This window comes from Tympanuchus pallidicinctus, unplaced genomic scaffold (assembly GCF_026119805.1).
Source record: "Tympanuchus pallidicinctus isolate F22 unplaced genomic scaffold, pur_lepc_1.0 scaffold16, whole genome shotgun sequence".
Classification (NCBI taxonomy): Eukaryota; Metazoa; Chordata; class Aves; order Galliformes; family Phasianidae; genus Tympanuchus; species Tympanuchus pallidicinctus.
The window spans coordinates 11,491,845-11,512,445 of NW_026294679.1; the positions used below are offsets into that span (position 1 = coordinate 11,491,845).

Genomic DNA, 20,601 nt, shown 5'->3' on the forward strand with positions numbered 1-20,601 from the left:
ATCTGTTTGGGATTCAAATGGCTGTCCTTGAAGAGAGGGTGATGTTAGGAGACTATGCTAGAAAATGCATATTTATGAAATTCTGAAGGTGGATACGTAAGCTAAGGCTTGATGCAGCCGCAGTAAAGAAAGCAAAAGTCCTTTTAATCCCCCTGTGCTCTGGATCCGATCTGCAAGCTGAGCTGAGGCTCACTACACAGAATTCTTTGTCCACTGCTGATCTGTTCATCACCACCTTTCCTCATCATGTCACTCACCTTGGAGAGCAAAGTCATTGGGACTGACTGTGGGTGCAAAGGCAGGTTTATTGTTCAAAAGCCCCAGTAGAACTGACCATTAAGACTGTGGATGAATTAACGTTGGGCTGTCCTGCGTTTGTACAGCGTCTGTGATGGTGGGTTCTGCTATGGGAGTAAATATTTTGGAAGACAGCTTCAGGTTCCCAGCAGGAGGCCTGCTCCTCTCCATCCTGTCCTTACACCACTGGTGGGCTGTGACATTTCCCCTCTCCCTTTCCACTCTGCTGATCCCAAGAAGAGCCCTGCTTCTGTCCTGCCCAGGGAAAATGTGAGGCCTTGTTCTGCTTGAATCGCCATGGAAAAATGTTACATGGGGTGAGGCTGAATTCTGTCCAAACATAGAGTAGCATACCCCAGAATATCTTTGAGTCTAAATCCTGCTCAGCAGTTGAAAGTCCCAAGTACCAATAAAGTCACTGACTAATGAACATTACTCAGTTCCTTTGGGTGCTTGGCTAGGGGCACTCATAGTTTCCAGTCATACGATTACTTCTTTTTACATTAAGCCGTCCTGTTTTCCTTTAGTCTTTCAGCCTTAAAGGAACATTGAGTAACTTCATTCTGCAAAGTCAAGGGATTCCAGAGACACAGATCTTTTTGATGTCCTTCCCTGCTACCTGGAAATACCTTCTTTATCTGTGGTGCCACTTAACTAACTGTTAATTTTTTATCTTCTTTTCCCTCACTCTTTCTGGTTCTTTTTTTCTCACCCCTTTTCCACTGGAACTGAAAACATAATTGGGGTTTTCCGAGCTGAAGTGTTTCTCAGAGATATGCAGTAGAGATGAATCGGTACCAAGACATTCGCTCTGCATCCTGCAGAAAAGAGGAAGGGATTAAAATTCCTTTTGCAAATGATCTGAGTAATGATATTAGGGAAAGTCAGCTACAGTTTCTGGATAGTTTAGTCTTGAGTCCCTGTAGAGAATTAAAAACAGCTAACTGCAGGTTTGTCATTGGCCAGGCACATGGAGGACCTCATATTCAGTTCCTTGTGGTGTCTTGCAGTTTACCTTCAGGAATCTGTGTGTCAGTTAACGGAGTGGTCTGTGTAGGTGCACTGCTGGGGGAGGTGTGTTGCCTGCTTCTGAAACCTGAGCTGAGGATTTCTCTACCAGAGAAGTAATGGCACTGCATTGTACAAAATCTGTAATTGAAATTTTCTGGGGCGTAGTTTCTGAAATAACTATGTACAATAGCTGATACATGCCACAGTCCAATTTTTCGGCCATGCCATGTTGGTAGATTTGCCTTAACTCATTGTGGGCCAGTGAGCATTCTGTAAAAGTATTGCCAATTAATGAATTATCTCCATCTGCGGAGTCTAACAGCAAATTTTGGATGACATCACTACACCTCGGATTATAACTAAGGATAAAGGAGAATCCCATGCCCAATTGACCATGGCAAATCCAATTGAAACTGCAAAGGGATATTTTCCCTCCCATTAGGCAGAATGTGATTAATTTCCCATGTGGAAAATTGTTCAAGACAGACGTGCTTGTAAATCATGGCATAAGAGATCCTATTACTGCAAGCTCCATCAAAACCTACTGTGCCTCCCAAAATAGCAATAAGAAGATAATTATATTAACAGCCATTCTTGTTATTTGATGTATGACTGACATAGGCTGTAAGCTTATTTTCTGCCAGATTGGAGTCTCTGTTTAAGGCTGGATGCTTTGATGGTTGTGGACATTAACAATAATCCTTGGTTTCTGAGACTTGAAATTAAAAATATTACAGGAAAGTTTTTAAAATGGATGATTGAAAGCCAATAGGTGCAGATGAGCCCGCAGGTTGAAAAGATGCATTCTCCTGGAACAAAGGTCTTAAAACTTCGTATCCAAAAGAAAGTTGTTTTTATCAGCAAAGATTCTCGAAGGAGCTGTTCTAGGATCAACCCAGTATCTGCAAAAGGGGATGTTAGAGTTATAATGAACTTAACTAGTCACAAAGTTACTGAGGGTATTCAAACTGGGAGCTGACTGCTAAAAGCTGAAGGAGGATCTCATGTTTCTGATGGCAAAAACACAATGTGATGCTGGTAAGTACAAAGCGGTGCAATGGAGGAAGAAAAAGATTCATTGCAATCCAGCAGTGAGGTTTCAGTAGGTTTGAGGATGTTTCCACAAAAGCTACAGCTCAGTAATCAGCAGCAGCCAGAAGGCCAAACTGATATTTGAAGCAATTAGACAGAGAGTGGAGAACAAAACAGAGCTTCAACAGTGGAAATCTATGATTTCCTCACATTGTGGGCACCGTGTGTTGCCTCTCAAGAAAGGTGTAACAAGGTGCTGAGAAGGATGACAGAGGGGATTAGAGAAGTGAATTACCTTCTGCATGGGGAGAATAAATAGATGAGAAATCTTCTGTCTGACACAGAATTTTGTGGAATTGTGAAGGATTTGAGAAAATGACAAGGATGGGATTATTTTTGATTCTCGGAATGCAAAAAGCAGGTACAGCCTCTGAAATTCGGAAAGCAAGCTTAAAGTGAAAAGGGAGTATGTAATTACATGCCATATGATTAAATGATGAAAGTTGTTTCCAGAGATCTCCACAGGGAATGCACCATCTGCGAGTTCAAGAAAGCACTAGTGCAATTTTTGTAGGATGGAGTCAACAGTGGTTATTGTAAACAATTTTTAATTCGGAACAATTCTGACACCTGATGTGCAGGAATGGGGAATATATGTCAGGAGAATCCTATTGCATGCATCCTGCTCTTTGAATTTCTTCCTTGTTTTTTTCTGACTACTCTTGCTGACAGGGAGCAGGATTACAGATAGATCTTTGACCCAACCGAACGCAACACTCTTACATGGCTGCAACAGAGTGGATTAAATCTTCTGTCCTTTGTCAGTGTGTGGTAACAACTGGTGAAACTGCTGTCTTGAACTGTACCAGCTAGACACACGGGTGGTTATTCTCCATCTAGAAATGCAGGAGATGGCATCTGTCCATTTTCGACCCAGTAGTTGGAGACCACAAGTCTGCAGGCTGGACCACCCCAGCGGGGTTATCCAAGGTACCCAGTAGTGGGACTTTATAACTCTGGCCAGACCTGCATAGCACTGCACACCAGTACACAAAGGCAAACAGCACTTGGGGAGCTGCCATTCCGGTGTGGTGGCACAGAGGGAGAAAGACCAGTTTGTTTGGTCATGTATATTTTGTTAGTAGTCAGTCCCGTTTGGCTGCTCTGTGTCTCCTTGGCTTCAAATGCAATTAATCAGGGCCCGAAAGGGTAGTTATCAGATCACATTCCTAATTCAGATTTCTATGCCTATTCATTTTAGTGTTTTTTCTTTAATTTAGCAATGAATTTGGGGTTATTTTTATGTTTTTATATTGCTTGGCCCAGTGATCCTTAATAAAAATAAAAAATAACAAAACATTAGTTTCCAGTCTGCCTTTTTTTCCTTTTTCCTGGGCAGTAAAAAGGCCATATTAACCATGAAAGGGAAATGAAAGCTTGCATAGGGTCCTGCTGTCACCTCGACTGAGGGCACATTTCCTTTCAAGGGGCAAGTAATTGGTGAGAGCATTAATCCCTGAAAGGGGCTTTTTATTCTGCATCTTCCAGTGGGGGAAGCTGCTGTTGCCTGACAGCGCTGTTTTCTCCTGAGTTCAGACGTATGCTCTTTGCATTACCCAGGGGAGGTTCTATCTAGGACAGCAGCTCTGTCTTTCTGAGATGCTCTTGCATACATAAGTGGTGAATTTACTTGCTTGTGGAGGAATCTGGAAAAAGAACTTGGTTTTTTAGGGAATGAGTCTCAGCTTTCATGCAGTTTTAGCAGGCAGTGCTGGTGCTGAGATGAGTGTATTTTGTGTTAAGTGGCATGAGCTGGAAATGGCTGAAATGCACTCATCTGGGAGAGTTGCATGCAACAGAGGCCGGTCATTGTGCTGTAAGCACAGGGGAGGCAGGGAAAGAGCCTTTAGAGTCAGAACAGAGAGGGGTAGGCATGGTCAGACCTAAATGTGAGCTGGAAGTCAAAATGCCCTTCTCATCTGCGTACTGTCGGCAGTCCGATGTGCCTTTGCACCTTTGAAATCAACAGCACTTTTATCAGGGATAGGAGCAGGCGGAGAAGAAATACCCACAGTGGACTGTCTTTGTCACACGTTACAAAGATGCCTGGAACCCGAGAATGATGCCCTTGAGATGCTGGCATTGCCTGCAGACGAGCTTCCTGTCTCAGGCTGGCCACCAGTGGTCTGGTTGTTGTTCAGTGCTTTGCTTCCATGTGTTAGCCTGCTGAAAATTCAGCTTGAAGCTGTTCCGAGGTTTAGCTTGAAGGACTCTGGGAGAGCGTTTCCATTTGGAAAGAAAGAACGGTGCTCTGTTTTTGAAGCACAGGGAAGTTTGTTTCTGAATACTGCTCTCTGAAACCCTAGCTATTGATTTCCAGACTCTGACAAGCACAGGCACCCAGTTATGTTTGCCGCCAAGCTGTTTGTTTGTTCAATTTCTGTGTTAATTGGTGCCTTCCAGATACCACAGCTGCTCTGAGGAGCAGTGTCCCTGCCAATCTGAGTGCTGAATTTCACCTCCTGTAATGTGGTACATGTGTACCTGGCAGCTGACTTAATTGAGGTCTTCCATAGGACAGAATTTTCCCTCTTTTGTGGCAGATTGAGGATTTGTTTTTCATTAGAATAAATGCTTAAAACAGATTTTCTGGCCACGAATGCTAACTTAGATGTAGTTTCCTTCTACATCCCTCTGTAGCAGAGGGATCTGGGGACCGGCTTTATTGCTGCCATTACTGTGTGCTCATTTTGTCATCCTGCAAAGTCATCTTTGTTTCCCTACTCCTCAATTTCTGTCTGCAGCATTCCTATAGGAGCATATGCCATAACACCAAGTTATTGCAAGACCTACCTCCTAATAATAATAATGAAAGACTTTGATCTACGTGGTGTGAGTGCAAATATTATTTTATTTGCAGCTTCAACCAGCATAAGGGTGGAGTCTCCCAAGCGGTGTTACTGCCAGTCACACCAGAGGATGTGGCTACGACCTTACTGTGCTTTTCCAGTGTTGTTTGGCAAGGGTGCGGTGCAAACCCACCTCCCTGCAGTGACCTTGCTGCAAGGTCTCCAGCCCCAGTGGACGTATGAGAGATGCTCTGTCAGTGGGGCTGGCGCTGGTCCCAGTATCTCTGGCTAAGTGTCACACCAACACGTGCATTGATGGCAAATCTCATAAAAGCTCATAAGACAGTGGAAATGTTTTAATAGGCTCAGTTCATTAAGGCCTGTGCTTTAAAAAGCTGAGCAGGGACCATACGGTCCTTCCATGACATGACTAGTGTCAGCAAATAGAAGCCTGTTGACTTCATCAGGCCCCAGTGAGCCAGGTGTTACATAGTGTGTTTTCTTAAAGCGCAGATAAAAAGTTGGTATAGTAAGAAGGGCATATTCCAGCTCTTCAGGAAGAGCATTTTGGTTAAGAAATGTGGTACAGATGCATTTGACGCTCATTTTTGCACTCTGTGGGGCAGGAGGTGGAGTAGCTAAGATGATATGAGCATGTTGACTAGCAAACAGACAGAGTAAAGCAGGGGCTGCTGGTTCTCAAAATTGTACCAATGAATGATGATCCCTGTAGAGTGTCTGTGGACCACTGGTGATTTGGAGATCACAGGTTAGGAGCCACTAACTACCTGTGTGAAATCAGGCGACTGGTGTCAGCTGATACAGAAGATAAGCCAAGTGTTTCAGCACAAGTGGTGAGATGTGGTTGATGTTTTACTCATTGATTTGGCATAATGTCTTGATAACTTGAGTGATGATTAAGCTCTTCTGCTTTCATATGTTAGACGACTTGGTCCTGAAGTTTTAGACATGGATTTTTTAGAGAACGTTCAGAGAAACAGAGGGTGCAGTCAGTGTCTAAGCATTCAGGTTACTGTCTTGGGGAAGAAATACACATAGGCTTGTTTGGATCTGCATAAGCTTTCCTGTTTTCCTATGCCTTTTGCTCATGGCATAGCAAAGCTTGTGTGCAAAGAGAAGGATATTCCTGCACAACAACCTCTGCACAGCAAAACCCTGCCTGTTTCCTTAGGCTGTGTTTCTCATGTTTTGAAAATGTGACTCTCTTTTGGTTCCTCATCTCTGTGGGTCTCTGGCTTGCCCTCAGGTGGGTTCCTCCAGGTGAGGGAGTTCCCAGTGATTGCTGGCTGCAAGTGTAAATACTATTCTCCTTCTGCCCTCTGACAAACTGCTTTCTGCAATTCAAAGCAGTGAACTCTTTGCATTCTAATCTAACAGATGCACCCAGTAATTACAAAAGAGTTCGCTTTCCACATCGAAGAAGCTGAGTTGTGCAGTTCAAGGAGACAGCAATTTCACCATAGAAGCTGAAGGCTTTGCTCACACCCCAGCGCTCTGCAGCCATTTCCACAATGGGGAGTTCAATTTTGAGGGATCTGGGATCTTATGCTCCAGTTGAGTTCCTCTTATGTGAGGTAGTTGTTTTGCTTTGTTGTACTTTGACATTTTCCTGTAAATAAGGTGGTGAGTCTCTGTGGATGTCTGGTATGTACCAGTGTAAAGGGAGCCATCCCACTGTAAGAAAACAGTAAGGAGAATTTCGTAGCCCATCCCAGACCAAATGTACCATTTGTCTTCCCCTCAATTCCTATCTTGCTTTAGAGTGGTAGGAGATTTGCAGCTGGGGCAACTGAAAAGGAGATTACAGAAGCAGCAGGTTGTTTGGGTGATAGCAGCAGGACACGGAGTGGCAAGAAGTAGCTCTTGGCTTATACAGAGCACTGTACAAACACTAACAAAGCTGTTAGCTTGAGATTTGCACCCTGTGGCCCCCATCTGCCACTTTTGAATTTCAGCATCAGTGTTCATGGCTTTTATCCTTCTTCCAGCTGTGCCAAGTGCTTGAATTCCCATAGTCTGTAATGGCTAAGCTGCTCTAGAGCTGGCACTGTTAGCCTAGGAGGATAAGTAGCCAACCTTACAGTCAGTGGAGGGCAGCCAGGTTCAGAGGTAGAAGCGCTTTGCTGGTGGGCAATCAACCTTGTCTCTTGCCTGTCTCTGGTTTCACCTTGTAATAATTAATGTATTTTGCTATCAATTCTAACGGAGGAATATTTCTCTTCCTAGTGATATTATAGTCAAGTCATGTTATTTCCCATGCTCTATTTCTTTTCAGTGATTTTCTTTAACATTGCATCTTTTGCACATTAGAAGCAGGATCCAAGTACAGAAGGACACCCTCTGTCCCCCCCATATCTCAGCGCCATGTTATTATTGCTTGTGTTGGCTCTCCTGGCAGCCCCATCTGTCTCCATCACCTCTTGTCACCTTTCATAGTAATTTCTGCTGATTAGCAAGGCCTTTATCAACTGAGGCCCTTTGGCAGCCACATTCAGCCAGCAATTCTGACAGTCACGAGTTTCTGCTTAAGTCCTTCCCCCTCCCACCAGTGGAAACAGCATGAATCATTTCCCTCCCCTTTCTTTGTCAGGAGCAAATGGCATCAGTGTTAGGACCCTGGCACTGGCTCCCTGACTCCAGGAAATCATGGATGAAACAATCCATGGAAACTGGGATCCCCGTGTGAAAGCGAGACATTATTTTATGAGGAACACACCTCTATTTTGGCCATTGTCACATTGCCATCTGGTTGACAGTCACACGTACGTCCATGAGAAACATTAAGTTGTTCTTCTACCCCATAGTTTTGTGTAGTTGAATTATATGTTTTACATTGCAAGGTGGCAGTGCATATTTAAATGCACCATTTGGGAGTTACGTTGCATGACAGGTGCTTGAGAGCTCTGTGGGGCTCTGGCGTGGATTTCACAGCGTAAACAGGTTGAAGAGTCGTATCTGATTGCACATTTACACTTCTTCAGTGTATAAAAGTAAGAACAGCTATGTGTAAATAGTAGAAGCCTTCATAAAAATACTTTAGCCACTAAATGGTGTTAGTTACACTGGGGAAGGCTGCTTAGCCCAAAAGGAGAAGCTGTAACTGCACCTTGTAAGCAGACTCTCTAGGAATTCAATCGGAAGTTGAATACATTGCTTGGCACTTTGCATGAAGACCTTGTACCTCTCCAGTTCTTGGGTGAAAAGAGGAGAGAACCAGCAGCACAGTAACAGAAACATCAAGAGGCAGAAACGAGAGCCCATTCCTGCTTTTAGGAGACAGCTGACTGATGGAGTCTCCACAGCTGTAGTTTCTATAGTTGGAGGCAGCAGATGTCTTTATAAACATAAATCAGATGAGACATTATAGTATTTTTAACATACCTATTTGTATTCCGGCTGTCCATTGTTGACTATTTATCATATGGTTTGCTTCTCTTAGAGTCCTCTGACGTGCAGTGACTGCTCGAGGTGGAAGATTAGATGTGAACGTGCATTTATCCATCACCCCTTTTACATTGTGTTTGGACACTCCCTAACCTCTGACAGAGAGGCTGGCAGTGTTCAGAGGATACCTTCGAGCTTGCAGAATCAGCAGCTGCCAGATTGGCGGTCTCTGAGACAGCTTTCTTCTTCCCACTTTGTGTACCCGCTGTGTGCAGGGGAGGAAACTGGGTCCTATGGGAGAAGAGGTGTGTGGTCATGGAATTAAAGGCTACATCTCTATATACACAGATGAAGGGATGACTTAAGATGTCCCCTACAAAGTTAAACCTGATACTTTGCCTCTTATCCACATTAATTTCCTAGGAATAATATTTTCTTTTAAGAAAAAAGAATAAAAATAAATATTGTCATCCTGCACTAGCAGCAGGACTGGAGCCCTATTTCTTCCTCACATCTCTCTTTCCCAGTGCTGCTGTCTGCTGTGTCCTTCCTACACACATTCTCTTCATCCTTGGCCTGGTCTGAGCCGTGTGTGTAGGTAAATGAAAGTGGTGTATGAGGTAGTACTGTCTTACAGCCCATAGCTTCCAAATGGAGCCTGAGGTAGGGTTGTGGTGCCTGAGGAGTGTTAGAAGAGGTGAAGTAAAATTCATTTTGTCATTGAGGGAGGAAGCAGCTCTGGGATGTACTAGTGTATAAGCAGGCCCCTTCCTTAGAGATGTGGAAACTACCCAGAGGAAAAGCCAAGCAGCACGCAAAGCAGCACACCACCCTTGCAAGGAAATTACCCATTTAGAGCCACCACAGGACTTCCCGCTTCACTTCAGTGCAGCTCAACGTGCTCCCATCCGCTGCCTCCCCAAGATTTCCTTTCTGTGGGCTCTTACAAGCCGTACTCTGCTCTCTGCCTGCTGCTTGTTGCTTTATCTCACTGCCAGGGTGATCCTAGATACCTTGTTAGTCAGTGCTTTCCCCTGCCAGGGGTCTGCATCCAGCTGCAGCCACTGGGAAAACATAGAGGAGCATACAGCCCTGAAGAAATGGGAGAACTTGAGGGAACAGTAGGAGTTCATACATGGTCTGTGGTGTTTCCTGCTGTGTGGTCACGATGGATTCAGCCAAGCTTCTGCTGGTGTAGCCTTTCTTCCTAGAGAAGGGGAGAAGCTGCGCATTTGGGAAGCCTTCCTTCCTTAGCAATGTGCCTGTACCCCAGCAAGGAGGCTTCTGTGCCCAAGCATCTTCATATTTGCCTGGTCAGGGTCCATCCTCGCTGCCCATCGGAACAAGATGTGCTTTCTGACCATCCTGGTTTCCTTCTTGGTTTTTTTTTCTTGGCAATGCTGATCTGAGTTATTTGGCCCTCTCCAGATCTCAGTTCTCAATGCTGTGGATTGGGCAGCCACAGATCTGCCCCACAGCCCCTGCATAGCCTTTTCTAGCTTTTAGTAGAAGAGTGAAAATTCCCTTTTTCTGAGGGATAAAAATGGAAGCACCTCCTGGGCTTTGCTTCATCTGAACACCACAGTCATCCTGATATTTTCCATATCCATTTAAGGACTGAATGAAGACTTATCATATCCTGGGGTCTTTTTTGTACTCTGTGTTTAATATAACGTTCTTTATTATATTTATCTTGTTTCTTATGTCTGAGACTTTCATTTATTATGTTACTTTGAAGACAGGGCCTCCCTGTAAACTTTTTAGGAAAATTGAGTCACATTTGCAGTAGATCTTCAATGTGTTTAAGTCTTGGGTTCCCTTATGTTTTCAAACAGTCACCAGTTCTTTTGACTCATGGCTTGAACTGAAAACAGAAAAGCCAAAAAGTGCAAATGTTTCCAAAATGTCCCTTATTCTTTGCAGTGTATTTATAAAAGTTGCGAAGAAATGCAAAAATCTCCCACAGCAGCATTTCTGGAGGAGGGAAGCAGTCTGTTCTCTACCCCATGCCCCCTTCCAGGAAAAGAGCCTTACTGCAGTTATGCACTGCAAGTACATTGTGATCCTGGAGAAACTAAGAAATATTTTGTAAGTAGGGATCCATTAGATCCAGTAGTATCCCCATTTATTCGGGATAGGAGCAAGAAAGCGGCAATGTTTTGGTGTATCCAGCATCAGGCAGTGCAGGGAGGTAAACATGTAGCAACCATTGCTTAAATCACGTAAGTGTGGATGAGTGCCTTGGATGTGTATTGAAGGTTTCCCGTGTGCTGTGCTGTTACCTCCAGGCATCACATCCTACAGGGATGGCTCAGCGCCAGCCTTGTGGTGAGATAACCACATGGAACCAGAGAGATTGGTGGCACTCTGAAATGATGACTTCAGAGGACAAGCTGACTGATGGGTTTGATCCTGAAATCAACTCTGATAAGGCACTTTGTCCTGTCTGGGACAAAAGGCTTTAACAGTTTACAGAGTAGCAGCCGCGACAACGAGGAAAGGCAAACAGAAGGAGCAGAGCCTGGGAGGGTGCAGAGCCTCTGTTACTGGGCTGTTAAAGGCAGTGGTGTCATTTACCTCTCAACTTCTGTAACCATGACAAAATCAAAACCACATATTCAGATTTGGGATCTGATTTCATCTCGTAGCTCATTTTCGTATCCCACCATCTATGGATTAGTATCTCACTTGCCTGCTGGCAGAAGAAGTTTGGATCAGGAGGTGGTATATATGCCTGCGGTTTTTTTTACATAGACATTTCATGGATTAAATAATGCTGGCAGATACTGTTTCTGCACCACAAGGATAACATATAATTTATTCTTGTCTCAATACATTAAAAGAAATGTAGCACAAAAGAAAAAGGGAAGAAAACCACCAAAAAAGGATATGAAGATAAAATCCCTTAGAGCCAAAAAAATACCAACTCCATGACATCCTTGTATGTGGGGAAACTCAGCTCCTCGATTATTTTGATAAACTGTGTTACAAGTAGTATAACACAAAACCCAGCTATTTGTTTAATCTTAGCTGACTTGCAGAGATGTCATCCATTAAGGATGCTGAGGTTATTATTTTTTCACTTTAAAGGACAAAAAAAAAGAGCTTGTTTGTTCTTATTATTTGGTTTCCCTCTGTAGGTTTATAAGGTATCTATCAGCCAAACCTCGTTCCTTGTGCACTGCTGCTCTGTGTGCAAGGCTGAGAGCAATGCCATGGGAGGAGACTGGGTGGGCAGCAATGGGGTTGTGTGGAGCACTGGTCCCAACATGCCAGAGCAGCACTGTGGTGGAAGTGACTCATAACTTAATATCAATGTGCTCCAGCATAACACCAGCACTGAACAGTAACCAAATTTTGTTTACATTATTTGCAAAATAATGTAAAAATATACAACTGCTGTCCAAAGTGGAGGTGATGTTCCTAACCCCCCCCATTCTCTGTTTCCTCCTCAGGTAAGATCCTGTTCCGGAGGAGCCATGTCCGAGATGTAGCTGTGAAGAGGCTGAAGCCCATTGATGAGTACTGCAGGGTAAGGAGCTCCAGGGGAGAGTGTAGAAGAGCTTCCAGGTGTCTCACAGCCATCAGCTGCACCACACCTTTCTCCACGTTCACTACCAAGAGTTTCATCTGTATTGAGCCCGTCGCAGGAGGGGGAGGTGTCTTCTTTAAGCAAATATGGTTTGTCCCAAACACCACCAAGCTTAATGAAGCAGCTGTGCTGCCCATCTGAAGCACCATGTTGGTGCCTTATTTAATCAGAAAAATCCATAAGCACAGTATCTTCATATAAAAGCTGATTATATTTCTACTTCAACCTTGATGAATGCAAGAGTTCAGTAGGGAAAGAGCCATAACAAAGATGGCATTTTCTTCTTCCCCTGCCTATCTGTGCTGCAGGAGGGAAATTTCAGGTTTGCGCAGCACTAGAGATGGACCGGCAGATTGCAGAGGTGTTTTCTTGTAAGAAGTGAAAGCCTGGAAATTTATGACAGGACAGAAAAGCCTGCTGTGTGGAAAAGAGGGTTAAGTGACCTGGTCTTTCCTTTCCAGCTTAGACTTCGTGATTCAATCATAATTGATCCTCTGACAGCAGATTAAAAGTTATTTCTATGCAGGACTGATACTCGATTTTTGGAGAGGTATTGAGCATGTCAGCATATAATTTAAACCCCAGACTTCCTCTTTTCATTCCCATGAGGTTTTCTTTCCATTTTTAAAAAGTCAGAAGACCACGTGGAGGGGAAAACCTCTGTTCCCAGTCAGACATTTGCTCATCCACAATGGTGAGGAGATCCCTGCAGAGCCTGGGGCACACTGCAGGCAATGATGACATGGCCCCAGCAAACCCCTGCCTTCTGCCTCACCCGGGCAAGGAAGCTGTAAGCGAAGTCTTATCACATGAGATCAGGCTTTCTACACAACAATTAACATGCTGTCTTCCTGCTGACGGCCAAGTGGCTGCTTCAAAATGGTCCCACAGCGTCGTCAGCCTCCCTCCTTCAGACAGGAACTGCCCGCGACGCAGCCAGGACGAATGTCAGGGTTCACCCAGCAGATGCATGGCAGAGAAAGCAGTGATTTACTTGGTAGGGAGCCCCTGCCCCAGGCTGGAAACTGCTTATCTGGGACCCCATTGTCTGTGCCCAGACGGCCCCAGCCCGGCGCTGCCCTGCCACTCACCTCCAAGGAGCACGGCATCACAAAGCTGGTGCACATGGGTCTTAGTGGGACTTGTGAATAGGGTCAAATCCCCCTCTTCAGCATAATTTCCTTTTTTTTCCTACCTTTCTTTGCCTGTCCAGTGAATGTTTTGACTCATTAAGAATTGCACAGTGCTGTAGAGGAGGAGGATTGCTTTGAGAGGTTAATCCTGCTCGTCTGAAAGAGGAGCACAAAGCTTATGTCAGAGTCACAGAATGACTTGGGTTGGAAGAGACTTTAAAGATCATCAAGCTCCAACCAGCTATCGTGGGCAGAGTTGTCCCATGCTGGTCCTAAAATGAGTAGGCAGACAACAAGCTTAATTAAAAAAAAAAAAAAAAAGGAATGATGTGGGTGTAGTTGATGGAGAAAATCTGATGTGAGAGAGTGAAATGAATACATGAAACAGCAGGGCTTTGTCCACTGGAATCTATGAGGATATAGAGGAGTCAGGCAGCTTCAGATGCAAAGTTTGTGGTAATTTTTTTGCGAGATGAGGACTCTATCCATTTCACCTGGAAAGATGAAGCACAAATGAGCCATGGGAAACGCATGGGGCAAATGTTCGACCATTTGTTGTTTCGTTGTCTCTGACAGAGCACAGCAATTTGCATGGCTGAGAAGCACGTCTGATTTCTGGTTTGATGTTTTGTGGCTCCTGCTACGGGCATTGGGACCAAGGACAGGCAGGCAAAAGCTGTCCCACACTTTGTGGGACGCTGGCAATATGGGGAGCCCTGCAGAAAGTATTGACCAACAGCATGGGCCTTGTGGCCCTGCAGGCCTCTTGGGTTCTTTGCTGCTGTGTGCCAGCTGAGGGCATGGTACCATAGAGATACCCAGGCCAGTGTTTTTGGTAAGGCCTCAGGAAGCTTTAACGTTGTGATGAAAAGTGGAGTGGGACATACAGAGAAAGATTTCCAGGGCATTTCTCTGTAAACATGTGAAAGTGAGGGTCTGGATGTCTGAGAGAGGATGTAATCTGAGCGAGTTAGCAAACAAGCTCAGTTTTGCCTGTAAACATGTGCTGCCCACTGGAATTGATATCTCTGGATCATTTCCCTCCTAACTCTACTAACTCTAGGTTTGGAGTTAGCCTGGTGCAATTCAATGTCTTCTGGGCCCCATGGGTCTGGTTTTCTTAAATTTTTCGGAGTTTTTGATGATATGAAAGCAATACCAACTTCACAGCCTTGTCTTGCTAGAGGCGTTTTATTTAATAAGCTTCTGATCTCCCAAATACACCTCCTGGGTGTGCCTGTCCACTATGCATCACCTTGTATGGAAGAAAGACCAAATCATCACGATCTCCTTCCTTAGCCCTCTGGGAAGACCCAGGGCAGCATTGCAGGCTGGCATCTTTGTGTCAGTGCTGACTGAGGGAAGCATCTCTATGCTGGAAAGCTTTGAAGAGACGAGTCCCTTTGTCATAAATACTTCTGTTTGTCACACTTCTGTGCTGTCCCAGCTGGAGGATCTTGAAGCTTATGGGCTTTTCCAAAGTGCCCAAATACATACCCTCTAAACAAAAATTAAATGAGCAGATTGCATCAACTCCAGGAAATATTAGTCATCCTTTTATGACAGTTTACAGGTTTACTCTTCAAAAAGGGAAAAAAACATAATTGCCTCCCTCTTGGTCTCTCAGTCCAGGCTCTCTTTCAAGATTTTACCTTCCTCTAAGCTAGGGCTGAGTTAAAATTAAATAGCCATTGGTCCTGGTCAAGAATGGAGTGTTTAAGTGGAAAACTTTTGAACTTCATCAGTCATTTTTACCCTACCTTTCAGAATCCTGACGTGTTTAGACCAGCTGCAGTAGTGAGAGTTAATTATTTGCAATGTCTCTTTTGGTACCTGGTGTAGAACTTCACTTCCCAGCTTCTTATGGCCCTTTCATGTCAGAGCCCCTTCTACGTGTGAATCATTTCTAAAATTGCACCCTTTTTCCACCTCACCTCAGTGCTTTATTTGTTCTCACATCTCCCCACTTCTCCAGTCTGAGTCACTGCCATGCACTCTTCACCCAAGTCTCTAGCGTGGTTGAATAGAATCACAGAGTCATTTGAGTTGGAAGGGACCTTTATGGGTCATCTAGTCCAACTGTCCAACTCCTTTCCAGTGAACAGGGACACCTATAGATGTGACTGTCAGTATTTGCCATCTGGCCTCCACAATTCATTTTTTGGGGGGTTTAAGCTTGGAGGAAATGTGAGGCTCTCAACAAAACAGATGCAAAAAGCATTTTCAGATAAGTAAAATTATTTTTCTGTTCTGAGAAGAGAACTACGGTAATTGCACTTTCCCTCTTGGTGAACTCATGACCATTCCTAAACATCTGCCACAACCAATTATTGTTAATTAGGATGATAAGCAGTTGAGAACAGGATACTTAATATGAAAAGTCAGGGAGCTGTAATCATGCAGTAGTCAGCTGTCTCTGTGTGCGGAGCTGGGATTAACCCCACTGAGCACAGGGAAACTGGGTGCCTGAACCCTGTGCATGATTCACCACCAGAGCTGGGTGTCCCCACTGTGGCAGATAGATTCCCTCCACGAGGGCTGGCCCTCCTCCGATGGTTGTACAAGTGGTTAAGCAAGTGAAACCAGTCTCCAGTTTTAGACACAAAAGGTTCAGTGGGGTGAATATCCTTGTATGCATATCCCCACACCTCCTGCATGTCTCCATAAATGCATGTCAGTGCATCTGGTTTTTATAAATGTATCTGCGTTAAATGCAACACGCAGCACTCAAGGCACGCCTAAATACTGCATGTTTCTTTATCTGTGTGCATGCATTTTAATGTCATGAATTCCCACCGAGCTGTTTGCAGTCCATGTGACCTACAGCACCAGCCTGCACCCCGTGCTGTGCTTTGCTGTGGGTGCTGTGTGAGGCAGACAGCCGGTCATGCTGGATGCCGGGGGCTGATTGCTAACGCCCTGCCTGACGTGACAGCTTTTCTAATAGCTTTTCCAATCACCTGCGTCTCCATGAGACTGTCTGAAACCTGTAATATAAAGAGACAGACATCATTACAGGCCGAAATAGCACATAAAAGCATATCTTCTGAGGAGTGTGTGAGGTCTAAGCAGCGCACATCTGCCTTCGCCTTCCAAAGAAGGAATCTCACTGATAACATTCAGCAGTGGTGTAAGGATGAATTCTGCTCACTGGCACTTTTTATCTCTCACCTTTCCTGTGCAAGTTCCTTGCTGTTTCTGGATGCGTGCTGTTTGTAACTGCATGTATTTACCTCTGTTTTCTGCTTACCAGGAAGAATGTCACATCCCTATCCTTTCCATCCTTTCACCATCTGTTTTCCTCTTCTCTCCTTGACCTCACAGTCCTGCCTTCAGCCTGCTGTAGCTCTGCCTGGAGCCATTTGGCTGGAACATGTATCTGCCCAAATGTGTATTTCCCCCTTGCAGAGGAGCAGAGATGTTGCATCTGTCCTCAATGACTGGCTGCAGACTTACATCTGAGCTCCCCAAAAACATGCAATGGCCGATTATTATCAGGTGGTTTTCATTTCACTGGGCTGAAAATGGCAGCGCTCTTGGAGGTGATTCTGCAGCATGAGAGCCAGCTCTGCCCCAGGGCCACCGTGTCCCCAGGGTTTGTGAGCTGGTGGCTGTGTGTGGAACAGCTTCATCTCTTTGGTTCTTGTTCACTGCTCTCTGCCTGAGAAGGAGAAAAGCTAAGGAGGACCTTTTCAGTTAGAATCATAGAATCATCAAATCATCTGAGTTGGAGGGAACTCTTAAAGGCCATCTGGTCCAATGCCCCTACACTGAACAGGGATACCTACAGCTCCATCAGGTGCTCACAGCCCCATTCAGCCTGACCTTGGGTATCTTCAGGAACGGGGCACCGCCCATCTCTCTGGGCAGTCTGTGCCAGTGCCTCCTCACTCTTATTGTAAAAACTTCTTCCTTATATCCAATCTAAATATCTCCTCTTTTAGTTTGAAACCAGTTGTCCTCCTGCAGCTCAGCATGACCACGATGCTCACCTTAATGCTTCTGGAGATTTCCAAACAGGGGACCACCAGGTCAGAGGGGTCAGATTTCTTAAAGTTTCCATTGATGTAGAAACATAAAACAACACAGCCGCTTGCTGGTGTGTTTCTACATCACTGAAAACCCACTCTGTGCTCTGATCCAGTACTGACATCTGTAGCCCGCTTTTTAAGAAGGGCAAATACCTGCAACATGTAGGGAAGTGATGTTTCTTTGAGAAGGTGTCTGATGTCCAGGACCCCCTGTGATGCATTTAACTTGGGTATTTATGTTTCTCTAGTAATTATATGTATCATTTGCTGTTGGCCCATTGACTGCACAAGATCAAGCCCTTAGAGATTTCAAAACACACTGTAGATATTAAATATCTGAGCCTTGTAACCTTTCAGCAGATTAGGTAAGTGTTATTGCTCAGCATTTTAAATGGATAACAGAAGATGTATCCCTGCTGAATTTCATGGAATGAGGTTAAGTAACCTGTCCAAACCAAGAAGGGCGTTAGTAACGGAGCCAGCAATGGATCTTGGCTCCCTATACTGGTCTTCAGACAACAGTGCTGCTCTGCATAAGTCTATCTCCTGGTTGGGATTCAGCTGAATAAAACATGCTGTGGTGTCTGAGGTGATGCAGTGTTTCTCTTTCAGCATGCCATAATCTTTACTGTTCCCTGGGCATTTGCTGGTTTCCCAGTATTATTTCTGCTTATATGCACCAGGAATAAAGGCAGAGAGCTTTCTTACACTGTTGAGCAAAACAGCAGCATTGACTTGGATAGCAATGGAAGCTGAGGTGTCTTTCATTCAAAGTAGAGGAATTCAGTTTTCCATCTCTTACACTTGATCCTGCATTAGCTGCAGGATCCAGCAGTGCTGTGTAGCCATGCCCAGCTACTGCCAGGCTTCTGCCACTGATGCTGCTTCCTCAAAACAGGGTGTTTTCTTCTGCTCTGTAGAACAGTTACAAGTAGCCTTTCCTCTTATCTCCTCCAAGCCTTCTCAATGACTGCTGAACACTGAACAGGCCATTGTGGCCAAGTCAGCTTCTTCTTCATAGGTTTGTTGATATCACATGAATTTTCCCTGCATTTGTATGGTATCCCTCAAGCAGGGAAATGTAAGCTTTAGGCTTGGAAGCAGTCATCTTGTAGCTTCAGGCCACCTCAAACAGGATCAGGTTGCCTAATACTGGAAACTGCTGCTTCAGATTAGGGTTTTTATTTGGGGGGACTATTTTCCTTGATGTCCCCAAGCAGGAGTAGTCTAGGAAACAAATTTGTTCTCTTCTGAAGTTTGCCTAGAAGCAGACGCATTAGCAGACTGCCCGTCCTGCCTTCATGCTTTGGCTGGGCCTCCTTGGCTGTCTGACCAAGATAAAGCAGATGTTTCATGGGTTATTATAACCAGTTTGCCCTAATGCACCTTCATTTAGCTCTGCTGTAGTTTTTCATCCATCTCTCAAGATTGTTTGTCCTACTTCCAACTAGCAGATGAGCCAGGCAATCTCATTTTGTCAAATGGGTTTACAGCACTTCTATGAAGTTTGGTCTATATTTAACCCATGGCCTATTTTCACCATAACTTAGCAGAGGGGAAGGTTAACTCCAGCTTCTTTTCCTCTCCTAATGGTCACTTCTGCAGTAAATCTCAGAATTATGACACATGAAGCTGCTGTTTGCAGGCTGCGGATAGATGCGTGGCTTCCTTGGGCACCGTCAGGATCTATAGCCTGGGCAGCAAATTCACAGCATGATTCTGCCTTGTGTACTTGTCTCACGAGTTTCCAATCCACTTCCACTTTAGAGTGGTTCTTCCCAAATTATACTCACAATTGCTGAGTGTGACAAGTGCTGCATATCTGTATCTTGCAAAGTGCATGGACATTGTTAGCCAGGATGCACTGCAGTGAAGCTGCCTTTGTGCACAAATAGCCTCCAGGCCTTTTGTTTTCTTTCTTTCTTTCTTTCTTTTTTTTTTGCAGGCAATTAATCAAATTTCTTTCCTATTAATTTAGGAACAAATTGTGTGCTTTTGTTTGTTTTCTAGCAAACTCTGCTAAAACAGAAAAATGTTGACAGTGCTAAACAGAAAGCTTTATGGGGAACATTAATTCATTGTATGAGTAGGTGTTGAGTCTGCAGATTTTCGTTGCTTGCATTTGTATGCATTGACTTAAGAGCTTCTAAACCCTAGCCACATTGCCTTGAGGTGCTGTTCAAACCTGTCACAAAGTCCCTGCCACAGAGTACTTAATCATTTCATTGTAATGCTTTTGCTCACGTGGTCTGAATCCTGCTCTTGGACACGTAGCAGAAGGTGACACTGGCCAACCCTAGGTACCATCACTTATCTGAATTCATCACTTCCTACTTGACATTTGCAGTCAAGTTGTGCAATTCCCTTTCTTCTCAGGTAAGTAGCTGGACCTGATGCTTTCCTTTTCTGTTTCCTTCCCCCTGCCAAGATTGTTTTGCTACTTCTTGCTTGGTAGTTTAAATACTTGAGGCCATGTTTTTAAGTTGGCTTTTCTAAGTGCTTCTCCCTCCCTTTTGATTCCCTCTGCAGGCGCTGGTTCGACTTCCCCCTCACATTTCACAGTGTGATGAAGTCTTCAGGTTCTTTGAGGCTCGTCCAGAAGACCTCAACCCTCCAAAAGAGTAAGTGCTGCATGCTTTTCCAGTTCTTCTTGGTTGGCTAGAAGAAAGATGAAGGTCATTCACTTAAATGCTACTGTAAGCGCGGAACAGATTTTGTAGCTTTCAAGGAGTACCTCAGAAAATGCCCAGCAATTATGTATAACCACTTGGGTGTGTGGAGGACAGAGAAGTCAAGCAGCCCTCAAACACATTTTTCAGCCACCCCCGCCCACTTTTGCATTGTTTCTTGCTGATGTTTCTAATGAGGGAACCTCCCCTTGCTTGTGAGTTTTACCTGATAATTATCACCAAGGACTCATTTAGTTGGCGCAGCAGCAGGGGGAAATCCTGCCAGTAAGTACTCAGCTAATAATTACCAGCTGCTTCTTTAAATGTACTCCTGCCCACTTTAAATGTATTCCTGCCCTCCCTTTAGTTATCTGAAGGGAGCAAGATTGTGATCCAAATCCAAAATCGTCTCTGGAGAGCCTATTCTTTCTAAGCAGGAAGCTAAGAAAAAGGCTGGGAAAAGAGTTTCCATTGAACACAAAGCAGAATCGTAGCCTTTACCTTGGAATAGACAAGCTGATTCATGGTGATATTGTCACAGTTCAGAGAACTAATTTATCCAGGGAAAGCATTGGCAAGAGA

General features: G+C 44.5%; 2 protein-coding genes across 6 annotated transcripts in view; both read left to right on the forward strand.

The window, feature by feature from the left end:
- Positions 1-20,601, forward strand: part of SH3PXD2A (SH3 and PX domains 2A) — a 236,364-nt gene that overhangs the window by 83,523 nt on the left and 132,240 nt on the right. For all 5 annotated transcript variants that reach the window (XM_052677857.1, XM_052677858.1, XM_052677856.1 and 2 more), the window contains 2 exons: positions 12,050-12,126; positions 19,880-19,971. In XM_052677857.1, coding sequence (XP_052533817.1) covers positions 12,050-12,126; positions 19,880-19,971 — 169 coding nt within the window. The remainder of the gene's footprint in view (positions 1-12,049; positions 12,127-19,879; positions 19,972-20,601) is intronic.
- The window catches only part of ATP5MK (ATP synthase membrane subunit k), a 426,737-nt gene that overhangs the window by 77,767 nt on the left and 328,369 nt on the right, over positions 1-20,601 (forward strand). The gene's annotated exons all lie outside the window — the stretch shown is intronic.